The sequence below is a fragment of the Aulonocara sp. 'chitande type north' Nkhata Bay genome, linkage group LG7, assembly GCF_057382095.1.
Source record: "Aulonocara sp. 'chitande type north' Nkhata Bay isolate Kocher_YH1m ecotype deep benthic linkage group LG7, A_spYH_male_GT1.1, whole genome shotgun sequence".
Lineage (NCBI taxonomy): Eukaryota > Metazoa > Chordata > Actinopteri > Cichliformes > Cichlidae > Aulonocara > Aulonocara sp. 'chitande type north' Nkhata Bay.
In genome coordinates, this window is record NC_141350.1 from 31,460,959 (window position 1) to 31,483,486 (window position 22,528).

General features: G+C 43.1%; 1 protein-coding gene across 1 annotated transcript; it reads right to left on the reverse strand.

Annotated features, from left to right (window-relative positions):
* Positions 1 to 964: 964 nt before the first annotated feature.
* LOC147325493 (uncharacterized) lies at positions 965 to 21,521 on the reverse strand. The gene is made up of 4 exons (XM_086297744.1): positions 21,254 to 21,521; positions 20,063 to 21,067; positions 19,349 to 19,978; positions 965 to 984 (listed from the first exon to the last, which is right to left on the reverse strand). Exons 1-4 carry the CDS (start codon positions 21,519 to 21,521, stop codon positions 965 to 967), a joined length of 1,923 nt encoding a protein of 640 aa, XP_086153870.1.
* Positions 21,522 to 22,528: the final 1,007 nt, after the last annotated feature.

Below are 22,528 nucleotides of genomic sequence, written 5' to 3' on the forward strand. Positions count from 1 at the left end.
ATGCTATGAACACTCTACACACATGAGTCAAGATGCAGAAAAACTGCTGCGCATCTGAAAGAAGAAGCTGAACTCACGCAAACGCTGCACACTCCAGTTATCACAGTGATCATAGTTCTGTTTCCCTCTCTTTGAAGAGTTCTCAGCCAGCTCTTGATCTGATAATGTGTAGCTTGCTCATCAGCTCAGAAGAGACCGCAACGCAACCTCACACAGTGGTTGCGTGCTTTGACCCACACAGTGGCAAAGACTTGCACTTTCATATTCAATTCAGCTTCTGTAATCATGTATTTTTCAGCTGCTTCATACAGGGTTCAGCATATTAGTTGTTTTCACAGGTGTGCTCTATATCTCAATGGCTCATAATAAGATGACAGTCTTTCAAACAGGTCAAGTGCCTCTATGCACGTCATTAGTTTAAATATTTACCTATATCACTTCATCTGTCATTGTACTGAATTTGAGCAACCCTGAGCTTAATGCGGATTACTATTAACAACTGTATTGTGCTGTAAAATCAACTTACTTCCAGACACACACATATAGACATTTGCGCGCTAATTTGTCACGAAGTAATTTCGGCTACCTCTAAAACCTAAGTCTAATTCAGTTCCTTTTGGCGAACCCAACCTATTTTAATTTCTCTGTCTCAACGTGTTTTCATTTGCCTAAACGTATTTTAATTTGTCACGAAGTAATTTCAGCTACCTCTAAAACTTAAGTCTAATTCAGCTCCTTTCGGTGAACCCAACCTAATTTATCACATTACTTTAAACCTTTGCGGCCATTTTATATACCAAATTAGTGTTTCTCACCCTCCAACGTCTCACTGGTGGTTCGGATCATCAGACTGTATCCCAGCGCCGTGGACCAGGCCACCGGCCCAGACCCGAATTAACGCCCTGGGGCTCTCTCCTCGTCTAAGAGGGCTGTGCATAGGCTTCGGTGCTGGCTCCCCACGGCGTCATGAATCAGTGCTGGATCCTGGAACAGAGTCACAGATAACAGTTCTGATATTTTCTGATCCGGCTACGAAAGACCAAATAATGTTAAGAGATATATTCTAAAACTCTTCTTCAGTAGAGAATCAGAGAAGAGAAACACACAGATTTTCTTGCTAGCAAGGGCAGTCTCCTGAGCTCACACACCAAGAGTGAGGCTCAGAGACTAAGCACTGAGGACTGCCCTGGTCTTTTATTTATACACTTCAGTGGGTGCTTGTTCCTTACATTGGAATATGTGTGTGTGTGTGTGTGTGTGTGTGTGTGTGTGTGTGTGTGTGTCAGAGTGTGACCCCATAAACGACTTCCTGCTGGTCTGGAAAATCCAACAGTTCATCTATATGTAAAAAAGCACTTAGACTAAAACTGACATAGCTACGTTAATCCTACCGTAAATGGTAAAATGGTAAATGGCCTGTATTTATATAGCGTAAAACAATAAGACAAGGTACGACCTCTCCCATACTCCTAGGATGTGGGGGTGAACGCCAGAACACCCTGGAATGTTACAGACCTCCTAGGATGAGACATTCTTTCAATATGCCACCAACTATATACTTCTAAACACAAATGATTACATGCAGTATTCTACCATATGCAAACTTATATCATTAAAACATTATACTGACTACTAAGTACAATTTTCCATTGACAACTTGTATTGCTCCCAAGGAAAGCATGCATGCTAGATGAGGGGCATGTTCTCATACACCTTTGTAACACTGGACTTGTTTTTGCACCCATCCTGCTGGCTGTTAGAAACAATGTTACATACAGTTCTAAGGCACTGTGTCCTCATCCTCATGTGTTCAGATTATCTGAATCCTTCACAGTGTGCGCTGTAGGAATAGGTTCCCCGTGTTATAAATAACAAATATAAATGAGCTCAGTCACTAAAGAGACAGAGAAGACAAACAGAGTGATGACAGCAAAATTATGTAAGATGACACGCACAGACGCCTACACACACTCATCTACAGCGAGAGCAATGAACGATGTGAAACAGAAAACTGTAGAGCAACAAAGAGAGGTGTATGTCTGTGAAGGTTCTCAGTCATCCAACTCATCGTAGTCTAAGGAGCTCGGAAAGAAAAGCGTCTGGACTTCTTTAAAGTCTTGACTTGCATTGCTTGGAAGGGAGCTTGGAAAGAAAAGTCCAGACGCTTTTCTTTCCAAGTTCCGTAGACAAAGAGAGGTGTAATCATTGGACAGACTCCACAGAGGAAGATTTTGTTTACAGATCAATACAGTAAATCAGAGTTTCAAACCCACACAAGCAACCACACACTTTAGTGCTTTATTAGCACTGGTTCAACTCAATGTGAGAAAATACATTGAAACACTATCTAGAAAATAGCCCAGATGAATGAATAGAGTGTTACATGCAGTGTGTTTGATTACAGAATATTGAATGTTATGCTACATTTGCCTTGGCTAGAAGAAGAAGACAGATAGAATGAGAGAGATAGTTACAACAAAGTTGCAAGAGTTTAAGAAATGTAATCAGATACTGTTTGAGGAATCAGCAAACATAAATGTGGACCATCTGTGAGAGCTCACTGATACAAACTCTGTATCCATACATCTGCACATGAAACAGACATTTTCCAATCCAGGATCATGCTTGATTAGATCCTTCTTTTTTGACCTACCGCCTTCGATCATGAGGATGAAGAGATGTTCCCAAGCCAGCTGAGCGATATAATCTCTCCATCTTGACTCCTCTACTACCCAAAACATCTAATCTGAGACATCCAAGTGTCATCCTGGTCAAATGCCTGAACAACCTTGACTGGTGATGTGGAAGAGCAGCAGCATTACTCTGAGCTGCTCCTGAATGTACAATCTCCTCTCTCTAAGCCCAGCCACACTTGAATGAAGCACATTTATATTACTTGTATCCTCCGTCTTACTCTTCCAATCACTACCAAAAGATCGTAACTAGGAGTCTATCTGGAAATATAGTTACATTTATAGTCAATTTACAGCTTCATTTTTTACACTCAGTTTTCTCCTTGCCACTGAGGACGGGTGGTATCCATTTCACACAATATCACGTACTATGCTGTACGTTCCTGTACGTTATTAACTGAGTTAATAAAAGTGCAAAAAGTACACAGCAAAATCTCCAGTGTTAAATTAACAACCAGTGTTAAATTAAAAGTAACCTAGTCAGTTTTGAAGATTAACAATGGCTAACACTGAGCAGTGCTGATTTTCTAACACTGGAATATTTCTAACATTTTGAGTTATTTTCCAGTGTTAGAAAATGTTTTTCTAGTGAGTGGAGGTTGCACATCGATCACTGATTGGTCTCTAGGCCTGTGTGACTAAGGCCTGAGAATCAGTAATACTGTAAGTCAAGAGATAAAATGTTAGAAAAACAAAAATCCTATTTGTAATTATTATTTTGTATTTGTGTGTTAATGCATGTTTAAAATAGTCAGACAATGAAATATGTGTGAGCATTCCATCCATCACTTTAACAAAAGTCTAATGTCGATAACATTAGCATTCAGCGAGCACATTTCCCAATTAAACATTGACACTCTGTCAAATCCTCGTGGGAGCTGTCATGTGTTGTTGCAGCCACTGTCTCTACTGTCTGTCAGAGGGACTGTTCATCAGCTGTTTATGCAGAAAACCAGAGGTAAAGGTTCAGCACAGACTCACGTAATTTTTCTTCTTAGGGGTGACCAACCATGTGTGGAGGACAGATTGATACTGCCCGGCCTGAAGACCCACTGAAGTATGGCAAGCAATATAAAAACTTAATTTAAGTGTGAGTGTTTAATACCAGCTGCTTCATACAAGTACAAAGTAAGAAACAGACAGAGGTAAAAATCAAAGTAGACATGGAACATACAGCTGGACCCACAAAGAGAAAAACTGTAAATCAAGACAGCCCATATTATAATTACCCTGAGAAACAATTAACAGACCGAGGTTCAAAGGCTGGGAAGGTTTCACTGCAGAGGAAAATGCATGCTGCTTGGTTCTCTATTTGAATAGCAACATATGGATAAAATGCCAAAAAATGATGGAGCATTACAGAAGTCAGGTGAAGAGAGTGGATGATTTCCAATTTAATCAGCCAATTCAGTGGATTAGAAAGTCAAAACCAGACCAGATAAATTCACCATGAACTGTTTACAAAGTATGTCTTGTTCTTCTTATTAAATCTCTGACAATGACACTAAAATGTTCCCCATGTGTTTGTAGATAAACTATACAACTGTGGTGTTCCCAGTGCTGCAGCACTGAGTTTGCAGCAGCAACAGCAACTCTAAAGCAAAACTTTAGCTGCACAAAGACAACTCGTGAACAGCCTGTATTTTAAAGAGATTCATGTAGCAACCCACTGGGTTTCTGAGCTTAACGTTCAACGTTCCCAATGTCAGATTGTTGGAGCCAGAAATTTGGACAAGAAGCTAAAGTGCTAACTTAGCACATTCAGACTTTTAAGAAAAGGTATCGAGTATAGCATCAATGCATTTAGGACAAGAAAATTAAGCCAATACAAAAGTGCCTTAAACTTTCATGCAATCTGAAGGCCACCAGTAGTTATTAAAATGTCCTGACCTCTGCAAACACTTTCAGATAGAGTTGTGGACTCTGTCACTCATTTCAGGTCGTATGGAGCTAAAAAAAAAAAAGTTAATCTATGTTGCAAATTGGTCATACCATATTTCAAATTGGAGGATTACCTGTGAAACTTAACTACATGCTCATTGGTTAATGACTTAACAGTCACCAATGATTAGTCAGTGAATATATGGTTTCATAGGTCACTCCCATCTTGAAGTCTAAAAAGCATCCAAATGGATGAAAAACAACCACTCCACTTACAGTTGTTAATTATTTATAGGGTAAATTATTTATAGCTAAATTGAGTCACTGAACTGGATATCTCAATCACGTTTCTGGTTTTGGAAGTTTTGCAGATTTTTTTAACTCTTCCCTTTCTGAATGAATTTGATCTAACATGATCTTTAAGCCATCACTGTCATTCATTATCTACCAGGTCACTGTTAACCCGTCTAACTGTAGATGGGTTAACTTCCCACCTGACCATCACAGAGTCTAGATACCCCTCACCCCCAACTGGTCGTGGCAGATAGCCGCTCCTCCCTGAGCCTGTTTTGAGGGTTCTTGATGTTAAAAGGGAATTTTTCCTTCCCAAGTACTTGCTCATAGAGGGTCTTTAGAATGTTGAGGTTTTCTCTGTAATATTTTAGGGTCTTTAAAACATCTTGAAGTGATTGGTTTTGATTTGGTTCTATATCAATAAAAATGAAATTAACTTTACCCAAACTTTCAGGCCCCTACTATGCGAAGGACATTTTCTACAAAACTACTTGAGCTTGGTCTTTCAAATATTTGGCTCTATGACTTTATGGATACAAACTCTCAGGTTAACTTGAAATGCCTTAATATTTGGATACCTGATCTCAGACAGCAGATGTGGAGGCCACAGTTTTGCAGGTTGGGGACTGATATTGTATTTACAGCTTACTGTTATGTTATGACAGTCCAAATCAGGTGAATGGTTTCACAGATATTAAAGCTTGAATATGGAAACAAAAACACATTTTCATCCAACTTCATTGTGATATTCCCCAGGTATGACACCACGCACAAAATCCAGATGAACCTTAGAAAAATCAAGGTCCTAATAGTATTGTATATAAAAATACCCGGGGAATATCACACTGAAGTTGCATGGAAATGTAGTTTTGTTTCCATATTCAAGATTTAATATCTGTGAAACCATTCACCTGATTTGGACTGTTCTCAATAATATGTTGTGCTTTGTGTATGAGAAGCTGTAAATAAAACGTCAGTTCCTTACCTGCACAACCATAGTTTCTATAGGCCTCTGCCACCAGTAATTGGACAGCAAGATCTTAACCTCATCCAGTATCTGTTTCTACATTGGATCTGTAAATTTCGTGGATGCAGCTTTCTTAGTCATAATATGATGAGCTGATAGTGTGAGGCCCATCACGCTAGTATTTTAATGTACAGAGTTTTGTCAAGGAGCTTTGACAGCAGAAAATAGACCAATGGATTGATCATATTCTGATTGCAACAGGTAGTTTCCCTGTCAAGACTGAACAATAATGATACAGATCACATGTTAATAGCAGGTGGAAATGGGGTCAGAGTTACCGTTTTAACTGCCTGGTGATTTCGTTTCATTTTGTCTCATATTGGCTCTTTAAAGGTTACAGACATAATAAAACGTGTTTTTTTTTTTCCTTGTTCTTGAAGGGCTGCTCCTTTGTGGATAAATGTTTCTTTTTAACAAGGCCATGAACATCACAGGATAGATCATATGTGATTGGAACGAAGTGAATCTGTGCAATAAAATGGATTCCAGCTGTCAGTGTGGCTGAGTTATTCAGGATATTTCTCCTCAGAGGGACTCATTGAAATTCAATGGGTACATTAGTTATCTGACTGTGGGCCCGGTGGCAACACAGTGTGACGCTGGCGCTGTTTTCCATTAATTTTTATCTGACTGGAAACAAGTTTTGTTTTCATAAAATTCATTTCTTTATCGACAGTTTACAGCAAAGAACGTAGCAGAAGTGGTGTGCAGATACACAAAAAAATAACACAAAGACAGGGACAGTATCTTTGGAAACACTCCAAACCTCTGCAGCTTTCACATAAAAACATCAGTGTTTCAGCCATAATCAGCCGTTGTCAGGTCAGAAGTTCCCATTCTTATCTAACACAAAACAAATACTCACTGACGTTAAACTGGAGCTCTTAGCACTTTATGGCAGTCCGTCACATTAATGAGGACATTCATGTTTCCTCCAAATGGCTCAGTGTAGAAATAACTCCCACTCGCACCCTCTTTGTAAGGGTAATTCACTTTGTTACAACTCGGTGTCCTTTCCTGCAGTGATAATAGTTTTGTATTCACCAGAAAAGCTCTGGGACCACTGTGACATAACTAAAAATGAATCACACTGGTCAACAAGCATCAGCAGTCACATGTAGAGATCCTACAGGGCTGTGCACGTTTTCTAGGGAACCAACATCAGATCAAACTCATGCCAGTAAGGATCTGATTTTACTGGACATGTCTCAGGATGTTTTTGCCCACGGGGAGTAGCACGGGGTGTCCCCCTGGGAATCTGATGCAGTTTTATCCAATTCTTTGGAGGAATACAAATCTGACCCCGCCGTAGGAGCTCCTTCGGGTATTTTTCAGAGGAGAAAATAGAACCTGTTTCAGGATGGATCTTTCTATGCAGGCCTGAAAACCTGTTGAGAACTGGAAAAAACTCACAGCATACTGATTTGTTAAACTCATAGTAGACATCCAGAACAAAAAATGGAACCTTGCAGTCATCGACAGTGTTGGGCATAATGCATAATGTAATGCATTATGTAATTACATCACTATATTTTTTCAATAACCCATCACGGTACTGTACTGAATTCATCACAATCAGTGTCATTTGCAGGATCACTGAACAGCACACAGTTCCATGTGGAGTTCTGTTTACAGTAAATTCAATAAAAGAGATCATTTGAAAGAATTGTCAAGAATTATTGTAGTGCAGAGGCTGAAGTATAAACGATACAGTGATTAGATTCAGATGACGGCAAGATAGCAGAGCAGATTCCTGACAATGTTAGCAAGTAGAATTAGACCTCTAGAGTCTAGACGCTGGTGGTGGCAGCGATGAAGTAAATAGAGAATGAGACTCTCAGTGATCAGTCAGGATGTGCTGGAGATGGAGATTACACACATTGCACAAATGAGAGTCTCAAAGGCAGAACGGTGAGAGGTACTGAGATCTAAACCATATGGCCCGCAGAAGGCGAGCAAGAAAATGATCGGTTCAGAGCAATGATGACAAAACTGAGTTTGACAGCCTGGGAAGAAGAAGTAATAACAAATAGACTAGAGCTCAAATGCCCAGCAATGTAGGCAGACATGCATACAGATCCTTAAGCTTCATGAGAAGAAAACTCAACTGGTATGACCACGACATAAGACCTGAAGTACAGGACAAAAGCATTCTTCAAGGAACAGTCCAATGAAAGTGGAAAGCAGAAGAAAATAAAAAATAATGGTCCAACAACAGTGAGGAGTAGACAGGACAAAACTTCAGAAAATGAAATGTCTTCTGTTACTTCTGTTCTATTGTTGTCCAGTTTATATGGGTAGTGTCACTCTGACTCCATCAGGAATTAAGGGTCATAGCAAGACTGATACATTCTACTGGATGATCGGGGAGAAACTTATAAGCGTTTGAAAGAAGGTATGCAAATAGTGTCACAGAGTGTTTAGGTCAATATTAGGGAATATTTCACAATGCATTATTTGAAGACTTTCAGTTTTAGGCTAAAAGGTCAAAAACTGACTCAAGCCAAATTTTTAAAAGAATGTGGGATTTTATTGATCCATTCTCTTCCACTTATCCTTGTCAGGGTCAGAGGGGGCCTGGAGTCTATCCCATCTGTCTCAGGGCAAGAGGGAGTTTACACCCTGGACAGATCCCCAGTCTGTTGCAGGACTAACACATAGAGACAGACAACCATTCACACTCATGTTCACACCTTCAGTATAGGCAATCCAGAGTTACCAATTAACCTATCCCCACTAACTGCATGTCTTTGGAATGTGGGAGTAAGCTGGAGTACCCAGAGAGAACCCACGCAAACATGGGGAGAACTCCACAAAGAAAGTGGTATAAAACTCAGGACCTTCTTGCTGTGAGGCAACAGTGCTAACCACCATGCCACCATGCTGCCTGTGGGATGTGCCAGGATATAAAATCCTGTGTGATTTAAAATATATTTCAATATAAAATCGCACAGGATTTTATATTGAAATATATTTGCTTTTCTTTTAATCAATTTTGGTATCAAGAATTAAGTTACCAATTACCAATAATTACCAATAATGACATCGTTCCTGTGGCTCTAATCGTAATGATCAAATGAAAGACATTTAGTGTCATGTATCTAATAAACTGTGTTGTAATCCTGAGGGCTCTCCTTCGTGAGCTCTCAAAAGTAGAGACAGTTTATTTTGATGAGTCTTTAAACCGCTTTGCTGTAAGCAAAAGTCAATAAACCTGTTTGTTTGATGCTTTTTGTTTTTTGTACTGGTATCTTCAGTGTTTGCACACATTTCAGTTTGCTGGTTAAAAAAGATTTCAGGTGAGCTATGGTTCAATTTCACATGGTCTACGGTTATTATTCCAACTCTTTTATGCTGTGTCGTATAGTCTTTTGTGTCTCCTTAAATAATATTACAGTTTCTACTTTTTGCGTTTACCCCAGAGTCCCTGTTGGATGTTTACCATGAGAATTACAATGGCTTTACTCTGTTAACTTTATCTCTGTGCTGTTTAGTTTGTTTGGTGTGTATATATCAGACATTTTTGGTTGCCGGTGTTGAAAATAGTGTCATGTGATGAGAGGAAAACAACAGCTGGAAGATAAACACATTGGGAAACTGAATAGTTGGTTTTTATTAAAATAGCAACTTCCAGAAGTGCCAAAAAGTGCAGTTCCTCTAATGACCACATGGTGTAGTCATCAGAAAATATACTCCTAGTTCAAAATGTACATGTTTACAGCAAAAACTAAGATGACACTGGAAAATATTTTAAAAGCAAACATTTTTAATCATTTTAGTTTCATCTGGTTGTTTAGTAGTTCCTAAGTAGCAGAAAAGCAGGTTAAAATCATTATGGTGCCTCAGCCAAGCATCAGTTTTGGAGCAATTTTTTGTTATAGATTGTTCTTTCTTCTTCCCAAATAATTCAACTTCAGGACACAAAACATGTTGATGTTGTTTCATTTATACTTTATCTCAAGAAAAAATCAAACAAGGCCAAAAACTGTCTCTAAAGCAAGGCAATCAGCACCTTGACTCACCGACTGCTGTGAAATAATGGTCCAGTGTTGAGGTTGGAGAGATGGCATAATCTGCTGGCTACCAGCCAGAAGTCCACAATTTTTGGTAGCACTTTGTTTTGCTTCTTTGGCTGGTTTTGTTTTTTATAATTTGCTTTTTCATGCTGGTTAGGTTTAAGCTATAAAAACTACTTGGTAGCCCTGGTCAAATTTAGGGTAATATCCCAATAATGCTGTAGAGCAGCAGAGACCAGCAGAGCACACCTCAAAAGACCAATCCCAGCAGCTCTGACAAAAAAACCTTTAATTCGTGCTTCACAAAAACCGAACCTTATAACTGTGTTAATGTTGTTTATACTCTTTGAATTATTAAAAATGCTAGACATAGCATAAAATTACACATATCAAATGATTTGATATGTGTATAACTGTACTAACAGTCTAAAATCTGTGAGTTTTGTTGTGATTTGGCGCTATATAAATAAAATTGAATTGAATTGAATTATTATGTGTGTCTGTTCGTTTGCAGCCTGACCAAGCTTGCCAGTGTTAGAAATCCAGGATGTGCTGTTAAGGTTCTCATTAGTCAGTAGCCAATAAGCATCCTCCTTTTTGACTCTGAGGAGGATCCTCATTTACTAAACATAAACATAAACTCATTAGGAAAGTGGTTGCTATAGTTCAAAAGAGCCATTTCCCATTGATTTCTGTACAAGTAGAAGTTTTTTTACCAACCAGAGAAGCTACCCCCTGCTGGGCATTCAAAAAAATTGAGATTTAAGACATTTCTTTGCATGTTGGCTTTATAAACCCCACAAGCTGTGTAAATCTTTTATATTCAGTCTGTGGTTCATCACTACCTGTTATTAATTTTATCACATGATCCATTGTTAATATCTCGGTACTGATGAGAGCAGTTTTCAAATTTCAGTTCTCTTCAAAAAGTGTGCATCATTGTCTGTAAATCCTTTGTTTTCCTCACTGTGAATCCAATCTGAATCCAGTCAACATTCAAAGCCATTATATCCGGAGAGATAATAGCACCGTGTTATAGCACTTACATGCTCTGGCTGAGGAAGGGCTGGCCATAAACACAGAAATGATGCAATGGAAACCTCGGGGATCATCCCTTTACATTCACACCATCTGATTTTTGCTGCTGAAGGAATCTGTAGGTGTCTCCTGGTTATTTCTGTCTTTCTGATTTGGTTCCTGTCCTGTCTCCCTCCTACATTCAATCACTGCCTTTGTCTCTCGCTCTCTTCCACTCTCCGCTGTGCTCTCTATGCAACGACCACGTGCAGCCTCAGGCTCTCCATTAAATCTTCATATTAGAGAGATGTCGTGCTGCCGTCACTGTAATGACTGTGGGATCTTCATTTGCTTTCAGGTCGATTCTCCACGCTTTACATCTCTCATTTTCCCCTCCATATGTTCCTCGCAGGATTTATTACCGCCTATCTGCGGCTTTCCCATATCTGCGATGCAGCCGGGGGGGGGGGGGGGGTCATTTGAAAAGTAAAAGCTGTGGCTGTGGGAGCTAATCTGCCTGTATGTTAAGGCTTAATCCACATTGATCTACAGATGAACCCAGATCAGAGGAGATTAGATAAGGCTTGCTCACCAAACAGCCACCATGCTTCCTGCGTCGCATGCAGCTCTGAAGCTCTGAAGATGTATATGAATCATGTCTCGCTGCATGAGCTTCAGCAACAGGAGCATCCGCCACTGGACATAATAATAAAAACACACCATTGTTACAAAATACAGGAAACAAAGGTCAAAGGTCAGGGAAACTGGAAATGCTGTTTTCAGTTGTAGTGGAATCAAGGGTTGGTCTTTTTCTTCTGTGTCACTGTTTTAGTGGCTTTACTGAGAGTTTTTGTGCAAAGATAAGAGGTGAGAAAAGCATCCGTTTCCCTTTTCAAGCTGCTGTGATTCAGTTTAAGCCGTTCAATAATGAATGGCATATTCTGCGTGAATGAGGCAACAGACATCCTGCTGCTCTTCACTTCAATAATAAAACAAACATCAGATGCTCTCTGTGTCAACACAACAGGCATGCTGAGCACCGCTGTGTGTGTGTGTGCAGCTGCAGGTGGCGTACTCACTTTGTCAACCACAACTGGAAATAAAACAAAACAAAACAAAAAACATACCATATATTAAGGATAATTTGTAGCATTACATGACTAAAAATAAGAAGTAAACTCTGACATTTAGTTGATGGGCAGTGAAGATTCTGAGTACGCTACAGCTCCTGATTAATCAACTTTATAACTTTATAAAGCATTAACTTTATAAGCTGATTCAAATGCTTAAACAACTTTATATGTGTGTGTATAAATATGGATAAAAAAAACCCACACACACACACCCAGCTCGCCCCTGCGGGCAGTTTTATCCTTCAAGCTCGGGTCCTCTACCAGAGGCCTGGGAGCTTGAGGGTCCTGCGCAGTATCTTAGCTGTTCCCAGGACTGCGCTCTTCTGGACAGAGATCTCCGATGTTGTTCCCGGGATCTGCTGGAGCCACTCGCCAAGCTTGGGAGTCACCGCACCTAGTGCTCTGATTACCACGTGGACCACCGTTACCTTCACCCTCCACATCCTCTCGAGCTCTTCTCTGAGCCCTTGGTATTTCTCCAGCTTCTCGTGTTCCTTCGTTCTGATGTAAGAAAGAATATATATTGTATTCATTCGGAACCGCTACATCAATCACTACGGCCGTCTTCTTCTGTTTGTCTACCACCACTATGTATGGCTGGTTAGCCACCACCATTTTGTTCGTCTGTATCTGGAAGTCCCACAGGATCTTAGCTCGGTCATTCTCCACCACCCTTGGGGGCTTCTCCCATTTTGACCTCGGAACTTCCAGGCCATATTCGGCACAGATGTTTCTGTATACTAGTGATGGCCAAATGAAGCTTTCTGAAGCACTGAAGCTTATATTGAAAAACGGTTCATTACTCGAAGCTTTTCAACACAGTCCTCTCTGGTGACATCTGGTGGCCAAAAATATGAAGAGCAGCTTGAATCCACAAAATAAAACCAACTGCTTCATTATGATTGCCCATTCAACTGAGTGGAATTCTGTCTGATATTGGGTCGCTGTTGTGTTGCTTTGAACGTGTATTTTTTGGTGGTTAAAAAAATGTATTTTATTTGTTTAATAAATAGTTTTGACCAGTAAACTCTCCTTGTTTAAATATGCACCATGGTGTGGTCTTTCTTTGCTTGTGACTTCTTGATGTTGGTAAATACAATAATTGAAAAATACCACGTTACATATAAAATATACATATAATAATGTACAACACATTATGGAGTATGCTTCTGCTCTGAGGTCTTGCCTCCATGCACTTATGCAATTAATCGCTAGACGGGTGTATTTATAAATAATATTATATTAGGGAAATTTTCCCAGACATATTTTTGACCTGGGGGTAGAATTGATTGTGAAATGGAAAAGGAAAATGCTTATGAACTTGCAAATTAAAATCATGATGCATTTAAGGTAACCCCTTTTTATTTTTCTTTAAAAAGAGAATTTGTTCTAGTGTGCGATGGCCGAACCTGTTCCTTTTCGTGGATATCATTTCTCCTGTCTTAAGGAAAATCCCTTCACATGGCACAGAGGAGGCTGGAGTGCAGAGAAACTGGTAGAGATGCAGTTATACATTCTACCTGGGCCCCACCAACTATCAGCTAAAGAGAATAAATAAATTAAATTGCTGCACATTTGGCAGACTAACATTTTCAGATTAATTAAACAATAAAATATATATTTTTACAACATTACATGTAAAGAGTCAAGTGGAAGTTTTTTAAGTTAAGCAACAAAGTTAAGTTATTTAATGATATTTATATTATGGAAGCAGATTTTTGACATTTTACCTTTTTCCCGTTTTCAGATATAATAAACACGCACAAAACAAAAGCAAACAGCCAGAACACAAAGCTGGAAACCCACCCGATTGACAAAAATCAACTCAAAATTCTCCCACACAACAGAACCTCCTCTATTCCTCGCTGGCTCCAAATCTCTCAGTGGAATGATCAGTGGTTCGCTATCTGTCACCATCAAAACAATCCACAAATCCCACGAATGATTCGCTTCATTATAAACCATTGAATCAGATACCGAAGCAGTTAGGTTCTAAATGAAGCTTCGGACGTCACTGATCACGTGACTCTGGCCAAACGAATCAAGCTTCGACACAGTGCTTCTGAAGCAGTGTGTTGATGTTTTTGACACACGCACCGGAGCTTCAGCTTCAAGCGGGCCATCACTACTGTATACTATGCCGGGCACTTGGTTATGGCGTTCCATGTATGCCTTGCCTGCTAGCATCTTGCACCCTGCTGTTATGTGCTGGATTGTCTCAGGGGCATCTTTACACAGCCTGCTCCTGGGGTCTTGCCTGGTGTGATAGACCCCAGCCTCTATCGATCTTGTACTCAGAGCTTGTTCTTGTGCTGCCATGATTAGTGTCTCTGTGCTGTCATTCAGTCCAGTTTTGTCCAGCCACTGGTAGGATTTCTGGATATCAGACACCTCTGCCGGTGGTACATACCGTGCAGGGCCCTGTCCTTCCATGATGGTTCCTCGTCTCCCTCCTCTTTCTTGGGTTTCTGCTGCCTGAGGTATTCACTGAGCACTCGGTCAGTTGGGGCCATCTTCCCAATGTATTCTTGGATGTTCGTTGTCTCATCCTGGACTGTGGTGCTGACACTCACCAGTCCCCGGCTCCCTTCCTTCCGCTTAGCGTATAGCCTCAGGGTGCTGGACTTCGGGTGAAACCCTCCATGCATGGTAAGGAGCTTTCTTGTCTTGATGTCAGTGGCTTCTATCTCCTCCTTTGGCCAGCCTATTACCCCAGCAGGGTACATGATCACGGGCAGGGCGTAGGTGTTGATAGCCCGGATCTTGTTCTTACCATTCAGCTGACTCCTCAGGACTTGCCTGACCCTCTGCAGGTACTTGGTGGTTGCAGCTTTCCTAGCGGCCTCTTCATGATTCCCATTCTCCTGCGGGGTCCCCAGGTACTTGTAACTGTCTTCTATGTCTGCAATGTTGCCTTCTGGTAGTTTGATCCCCTCCGTTCTGACTACCTTCCCTCTCTTTGTTACTATCCGACTACACTTCTCCAGCCCGAATGACATTCCGATGTCATTGCTGTATATCCTGGTGGTGTGGATCAGTGAATCGATGTCTTGTTCACTCTTGGCATACAGCTTGATGTCATCCATGTACAGGAGGTGGCTGACAACTGCTCCATTCCGTAGTTGGTATCTGTAGCCAGTCTTGTCAATTATCTCACTGAGGGGGTTAAGGCCTATGCAGAACAGCAGTGGGGACAGAGCATCTCCTTGGTAGATCCCGCACTTGATGGTGACTTGTGCTATGGGCTTGGAGTTGGCCTCTAGTGCTGTACGCCACATCCCCATTGAGTTCCTGATGAAGGCTCTTAGGGTCCTGTTGATCTTGTACAATTCTAGGCATTCCAGTATCCAGCTGTGGGGCATTGAGTCATAGGCCTTCTTGTAATCAATCCAGGCAGTGCACAGGTTGGTCAGCCTGGTCTTGCAGTTTCGGCTGACTGTTCTGTCTACCAGTAGCTGGTGTTTTGCGCCTCTGGTATTCTTGCCTATCCCTTTCTGTGCCCCACTCATGTATTGACCCATGTGCCTGTTTATCTTAGCCGCTATGATGCCTGACAGGAGCTTCCATGTGGTGCTGAGGCAGTAGTTGGAGGGGACCGGTCCCTTCTGGGGGGTCCTTGAGGATCAGGACTGTCCGGCCTTCGGTTAGCCATTCCGGGTGTCTCTCATCAACTAGCAGCTGGTTCATTTGTGCTGCCAGGCGCTTGTGGAGTGCAGTCAGCTTCTTCAGCCAGTAGGCGTGAACCATGTCAGAGCCTTGTGCTGTCCAACTCTTCATACTGGAGACCCTTTCTTGGATATCTGCCACGGTGATGGTTACTGGACCATGTTCGGGGAGGTCGCTGTGGTCTGCCCTCAGATCCACTAGCCACTGAGCATGGAGAAACTCCACACTGGTGAAAAATGAAAAAAGAGAGTGTAGGAAAGCTGAGCGCAGATGGAGAAAAACACACCTCCAGGTTCATTATGACATCTATAAAGAGAAACTTCACAATTATAATTTACAACTGAGGAGTGCAAGGAGGTCCTGCTTCTCTGACATCATCACCAAAAACAGTCATGATGCTCGGGTCTTATTTTCTACAGTTGACAGGCTAACAAACCCTCCTGTGTCAGCTGAACTTTATTCGACCATGGCCTGCAATGACTTTACCAAATTCTTCACAGAAAAAATCCAAAAGATTAGACAAGCAATTGGTACATCAATAGCAGATTCAGGATATGTACTGTGTCTACCGAAAAACTGTTTAAACACCATCAATTTCACACTATTAACAGCAAAGACCTGGAGGACATCTTAGGTCAACTGAACTCCTCCTCTTGCTGTTTAGATGTCCTGCCAACAAGTTTTTTCAAAAAGGTCTCAAAGACTTTGGAGTCAGACCTGTTACAGATCTTCAACTTTTCTTTAATGTCAGGTGTGTTTCCAGAACCACTAAAAACTGCTGTAATTAAACCTATACTGAAAAAGGACAATCTTGACAAGACACAAATGAACAACTACAGGCCGATCTCAAATCTCCCATTTCTAAGTAAGATCATTGAAAAAGCAGTTTCTCAACAGCTCAATTACTTCTTAAAACAGAATAACTGCTATGATGCCTTCCAGTCAGGTTTTAGACAGAACCACACACTGAAACCACTCTGACCAAAGTGTTTAATGGCATATGTCTAAATACATACAGTGGAAAAATGTCAGTCTTAGTTTTACTGGATCTCAGTGCAGCATTTGATACAGTTGACCACAACATATTACTCAAACGACTGGAGAATTGGGCAGGTCTTTCAGGAACTGTACTAAACTGGTTCAAAACATACTTAGTAAACAGGAAATACTTTGTATCAATAGGTAACTTCACATCTGAGCAGACAAGCATCACATGTGGAGTTCCCCAAGGTTCCATCTTGGGACCCCCTCTGTTTAACATTTACATGCTCCCACTGGCACAGATTATAAAGAACAACAAAATAAACTATCATAGCTATGCAGATGACACACAAATATATATCACAATGTCACCAGGAGATCAAGGCCCTGTACAGGCTCTTGGTAAATGCATTGAGGAAATTAATGACTGGTTGTGCCACAATTTTCTCCAGCTAAACAAAAACAAAACTGAGGTAATAGTCTTTGGTGCCAAAGACAAACGATTACAGGTCACCAGAGAACTTCAATCTATACACCTAAAAACCACAAACCAGGCGAGAAATTTGGGTGTAGTGATGGATGCAGACCTAAACTTAGAAAAGCAAATTAAGACAATAACAAAATCTGCTTACTATCACCTCAAGAATATTTCAAGGATAAAAGAACTAGTCCATGCATTCATCTTTAGCAGGCTTGATTACTGTAACAGCATCTTTACAGGTCTACCTAAAAAATCAGTCAGACAACTACAGCTCATTCAGAACTCTGCTGCTCGAGTCCTCACTAAGACCAAAAAAGTGGACCACATCAGTCCAGCTCTGAGGTCTTTACACTGGCTGCCTGTCCGTCAGAGGATAGACTTTAAAGTTCTGATGCTGGTCTATGAAGCTCTGAATGGTTTAGGATCAAAATACATCAGTGACCTCCTGACCCAGTATGAACCTTCCAGATCCCTCAGGTCATCTGGATCCGGTTTTTTATCAGTTCCCAGAGTCAGAACCAGACACGGAGAAGCTGCATTCAGTTTTTATGCTCCATATATCTGGAACAAACTCCCAGAAAGCCTCAGACACTTTTAAGCTTAAATTTCAAAACTTAAATTTTAACTACTGATTTTATCTACTGTTCTGATTTTACCTACTGTTTTTTTGTTTTGTTTTTTAATCAATTTTAAATCATGCTTTTTATTTGTTTTTGTTTTTAATGTCTCTGTAAACAGTGTTGGGGAGTAACGGAATACATGTACCGCCGTTACGTATTTAGAATACAAAATATGAGTAACTGTATTCCGTTACAGTTACCGTTTAAAAAGGTGGTATTCAGAATACAGTTACTTTGTTGAAATAAATGGATTACACTGCGGTACTTTCCTGTTTCATTTTGTCGCGGGTCAGGACTGTTTGGGTTTTGTTTGACAGCTACGTTCTTTCGTTCCAGGCGGCAGCGTTACGGTTGCCATGGTTACAGGGCGACGCTCTCTCTCTCTCTCTCTGCGACTGTGTGTTTCCTGGGTGAGAGAGCGCCTTTTCGTTGTTGTTGTTGTGCTAAGCTAACAGGCAGAATGCTACAAGCATAGCTCTAAAGAATGCAGCATCATGGGCAGTATAGTCCGTGCTGCAGGGAGAATGCACTGCCATACACGTTATGTGTCTGTGAGCGCGAGGAGGGAGAAAAAGGTGAGTGGAAAGGTACGAGTTGTCGTCGAGGAAAAACGGGAGCTGGAAGCATGTAAATATAATAATAACCACTGCAGCCAAGAAGAGTGCCTGACGAGCCCAGCTGTAAGTAAGCTATTAAGACTCGACTGTACACCTGGTTTATTGAACACAAAATGAGGACAAACAGCAAATGGAGCTCGAACTAAACTATACAGGGAAACAGCTAAACTATAGCGCAGAAACCAGAACATGAACATGAAGCAGGGCGAGCAGAAGCAGACGATGGTTAACAGCAGGGTGAACACACGAGCGAGACACGGTGGTTACACAGACGGACCAGCAACTACAATGACGGAGGACACGACTTAAATACACACAGAGAAACACGGGAATTACACACAGGTGGTGGACACAGCTGGGAATAATCCGTAAGACGAGACAGAGGTAAAACTGAACACTCACATAAGACGCAGACCTTCACAATAAAACATCACACGCAGGCTCGACATAGAGAGACAGACAGGAAATGACATATGAAACTAAGCCCACATCTTAAACCCAGACAAACAGAAACATGGAACTCTCATAATAGACATCATATTCATCACCATAACACGACAAGAGAACAAGAACACAATCCCTGATGCAAACTTAAATCAAAACACAATAAACTCAAAATACTGGGTCCAACGGACCTAGAACCGTGACAGTACCCCCCCTCAAAGGGCTGGCTCCCGACAGCCCCAAACAAAAAGCACAAGCACCAAGCCAGGGCGGGCGGAGGGGGCCCAGGAAGGAGGGCCCGAAACACAAAAAACCAGGAGCACGAGAGTCCAGAACCAAAACACGACTGTTCACTAGTCCATAACACAGTCAGGGGGCCGACCATGCACACAGCAATGGCGGCGACGGGCAAACAGTTCTGGGGACCGACCGTGCACACGGCAACGGCGGCGACGGGCAAACAGTTCTGGAGGCCGACCACTTGGAAGGTAGTGGCGGCCACCGAGCAGGTCCGGAGGACGGCCGCGATGCCAGCGGCGGCGACGAACTCTTTCCGGAGGCCGTCCCCGAAGGCCATGATGCCATCTTAGAGGCCCGGAAAACGGCCGGCAGAGGCGAGGCAGAACGGGTCGAGCTGGCTCCGACGGCGGTGTGGCAACCGCAGGATCAGACGAGGCGGGACCAGACGAAGGCGGAGCCGAGGCCGGACCAGACGAGACTGAAGACACGGAGGCCGGACCAGACGAAGCTGAAGACACGGAGGCCGGACCAGACGAAGCTGAAGACACGGAGGCCGGACCAGGCGAGACTGAGGTTGAAGCGGAGGCCGGACCAGGCGTGGATGACGGCGACGAGACAGAAGCAGAGGCTGGACCAGGCGTGGATGACGGCAGCGGGACGGCTGCGGAACCTGACGGCAGCGGGACGGCTGCGGAACCTGACGGCAGCGGGACGGCTGCGGAACCTGACGGCAGCGACGCTGCAGGAGGTGATGTGGAGATGTGCTGGCTGGGTCCTCCAGGACCGTCAGCAGGTGTGAGGATGTGCTGGCTGGGTCCTCCAGGACCCTCAGCTAACGAGGCGTGGTGCTGGGTGGGCTCCTCGGGCCCTCCAGCAGACGACACTTGAGGCTGGCTGGGTTCTCCTAAACCCCCAGCAGACGACACTTGAGGCTGGCTGGGTTCTCCTAAACCCCCAGCAGAAGACACTTGAGGCTGGCTGGGTTCTCCTGAACCCCCAGCAGACGACACTTGAGGCTGGCCGGGCTCCTCAGGCCCTCCAGCCGACGAGGCAGGACGCTGGCTGGGTTCACCTGAACCCCCAGCTAACATGACTTGAGACTGGACGGGCTCCTCAGGCCCTCCAGTGAAAGCAGTCTCTGAAGCAGCAGGTACGGAGACCTCTGCCAGTGTGGACACTGGCTGGGACTGAGCAGCACCGTGGCTAGACTCAGGCAGCAACAGTGGGATACAGTCCTCAGAGGGCTGGAAGTGTTCCCCAATACACTCAGCAGAGGACTGAGGCGGACGGGTGAACTCACTTGAGCTCTCAGGGGGTGCTGAGAGCCGAGACTGTTCAGGTGAGTTCTCCGGTGAGGCTGCTGGTGCTGGTGTCTTGACCTCTAGGGGTCCAGAGTTGGCTGGTGACTGACACCCAGCCTCTGGGGAGGCCCTAGAGGGAGCAACTGTCTCTGAGATGGCCAGCTTAAGTGAACCAGCTAAAGTTTGTATGAAGTGTGTTCCCTGCTTGTGATGAGGCTTCGAGGATGATGGCTGGGTTAATGAGTGGGCAGACAGCTGAACTGGTGGCAACAGAGCTATAGGCAGTGAAGCGGCTACAGACTGAACTGAGGGCAGCTGGGCTACAGACTGAACTGAGGGCAGCTGGGCTACAGACTGAGGTGAAAGTAAGGATGGAACAATATGGTCAGAAAAACCAGTTTCAGAAAGGTTTATAGCTTTCCCTGAAGGAACTGACAGAGACAAGAAAGCTTCCCTGACACTTAAATTCCCTATGTTCGTAGTGCTAGGCTCAGCTACTCCGGGCATGGGAACAACAGCGTGAACATAGTCATTAGCACGAAAAGTCGGCTCAACAAAGGCAGTCTTAGGAGCAATGGTCATGGGTGAGACGGAGAAATCCTTATCATGTTTAGAGGAGACACAAAAAATAGCTCCAGAAGAAACAGACCTAGCATCTGGGTAAAAAGGAACAAAAAGAGTGTCTGCTTCACCCACCACAGCCGACTGTTTTGACATCCTGAAGTCCGGCTGTGGGGTGCCGCGCCGGTGACGCGAACGTCGCTTCCTCCCTGCCGGCTGCTCCGGCGGGCCGGGCAAAACCTCCGGCGGGCCGGGCAAAACCTCCGGCAGGAGAAGCTGACGTGACTGTTCCGGGGCGGCCGTAGTCCGCTGCTGCTGGACAAAGTCTGTGGATTCCCGAGCTCGCACCACCCCCCGGGCTTTATGCAGGTTGCAGATTAAGCCTGAAACTCCCTTAAGCTGGCAGAGGTAGGGATTTCCTTCCAGGATTGCCTCGATGGCTTTTAACCCCACCACTCTTGCCCTTGCGTTGGTGGTGTGGGTTACCCAGTCCATCAGGCGTCGGATGCGTGCGAGGTCGCTCTCTCCAGACAAAGCTGCTGGATCCATCTTGTGGCTGGTCCGTACTGTCACGGTGAGTGAGAGGAGCCGTGTGGAGGAAATGAAGGGGGATCCAAACGCAGGCAGTAGTGGAGAGGTGAAGGTGGTTTATTGAACACAAAATGAGGACAAACAGCAAATGGAGCTCGAACTAAACTATACAGGGAAACAGCTAAACTATAGCGCAGAAACCAGAACATGAACATGAAGCAGGGCGAGCAGAAGCAGACGATGGTTAACAGCAGGGTGAACACACGAGCGAGACACGGTGGTTACACAGACGGACCAGCAACTACAATGACGGAGGACACGACTTAAATACACACAGAGAAACACGGGAATTACACACAGGTGGTGGACACAGCTGGGAATAATCCGTAAGACGAGACAGAGGTAAAACTGAACACTCACATAAGACGCAGACCTTCACAATAAAACATCACACGCAGGCTCGACATAGAGAGACAGACAGGAAATGACATATGAAACTAAGCCCACATCTTAAACCCAGACAAACAGAAACATGGAACTCTCATAATAGACATCATATTCATCACCATAACACGACAAGAGAACAAGAACACAATCCCTGATGCAAACTTAAATCAAAACACAATAAACTCAAAATACTGGGTCCAACGGACCCAGAACCGTGACAACACCGTGTTCGTGTTTTCCTCCGAAAACAATAAGTTCCGTTGGAGCAGTCTTTCAACGCCTCTCTCTGTCTCTCGCAAGAAAAATTGACCCACACAACAAAGTAAAGCTATTTTTCGGCTATGAGCCGACAGGGACCCCGCCGTATTAGTCAGAGGTCCCTTTACTACAGTTCGGAGTCGCGGACCTTCAGTAATAGTAATAAATCACACAGCAATAGTACATTCACGTTGTTGTAAAAAGCACGATAATATATTAAGTAATCCAAAGTATTCAGAATACGTTACTCTCATTGAGTAACGTAACGGAATACGTTACAGAATACATTTTGGGGCATGTATTCTGTATTCTGTAACGGA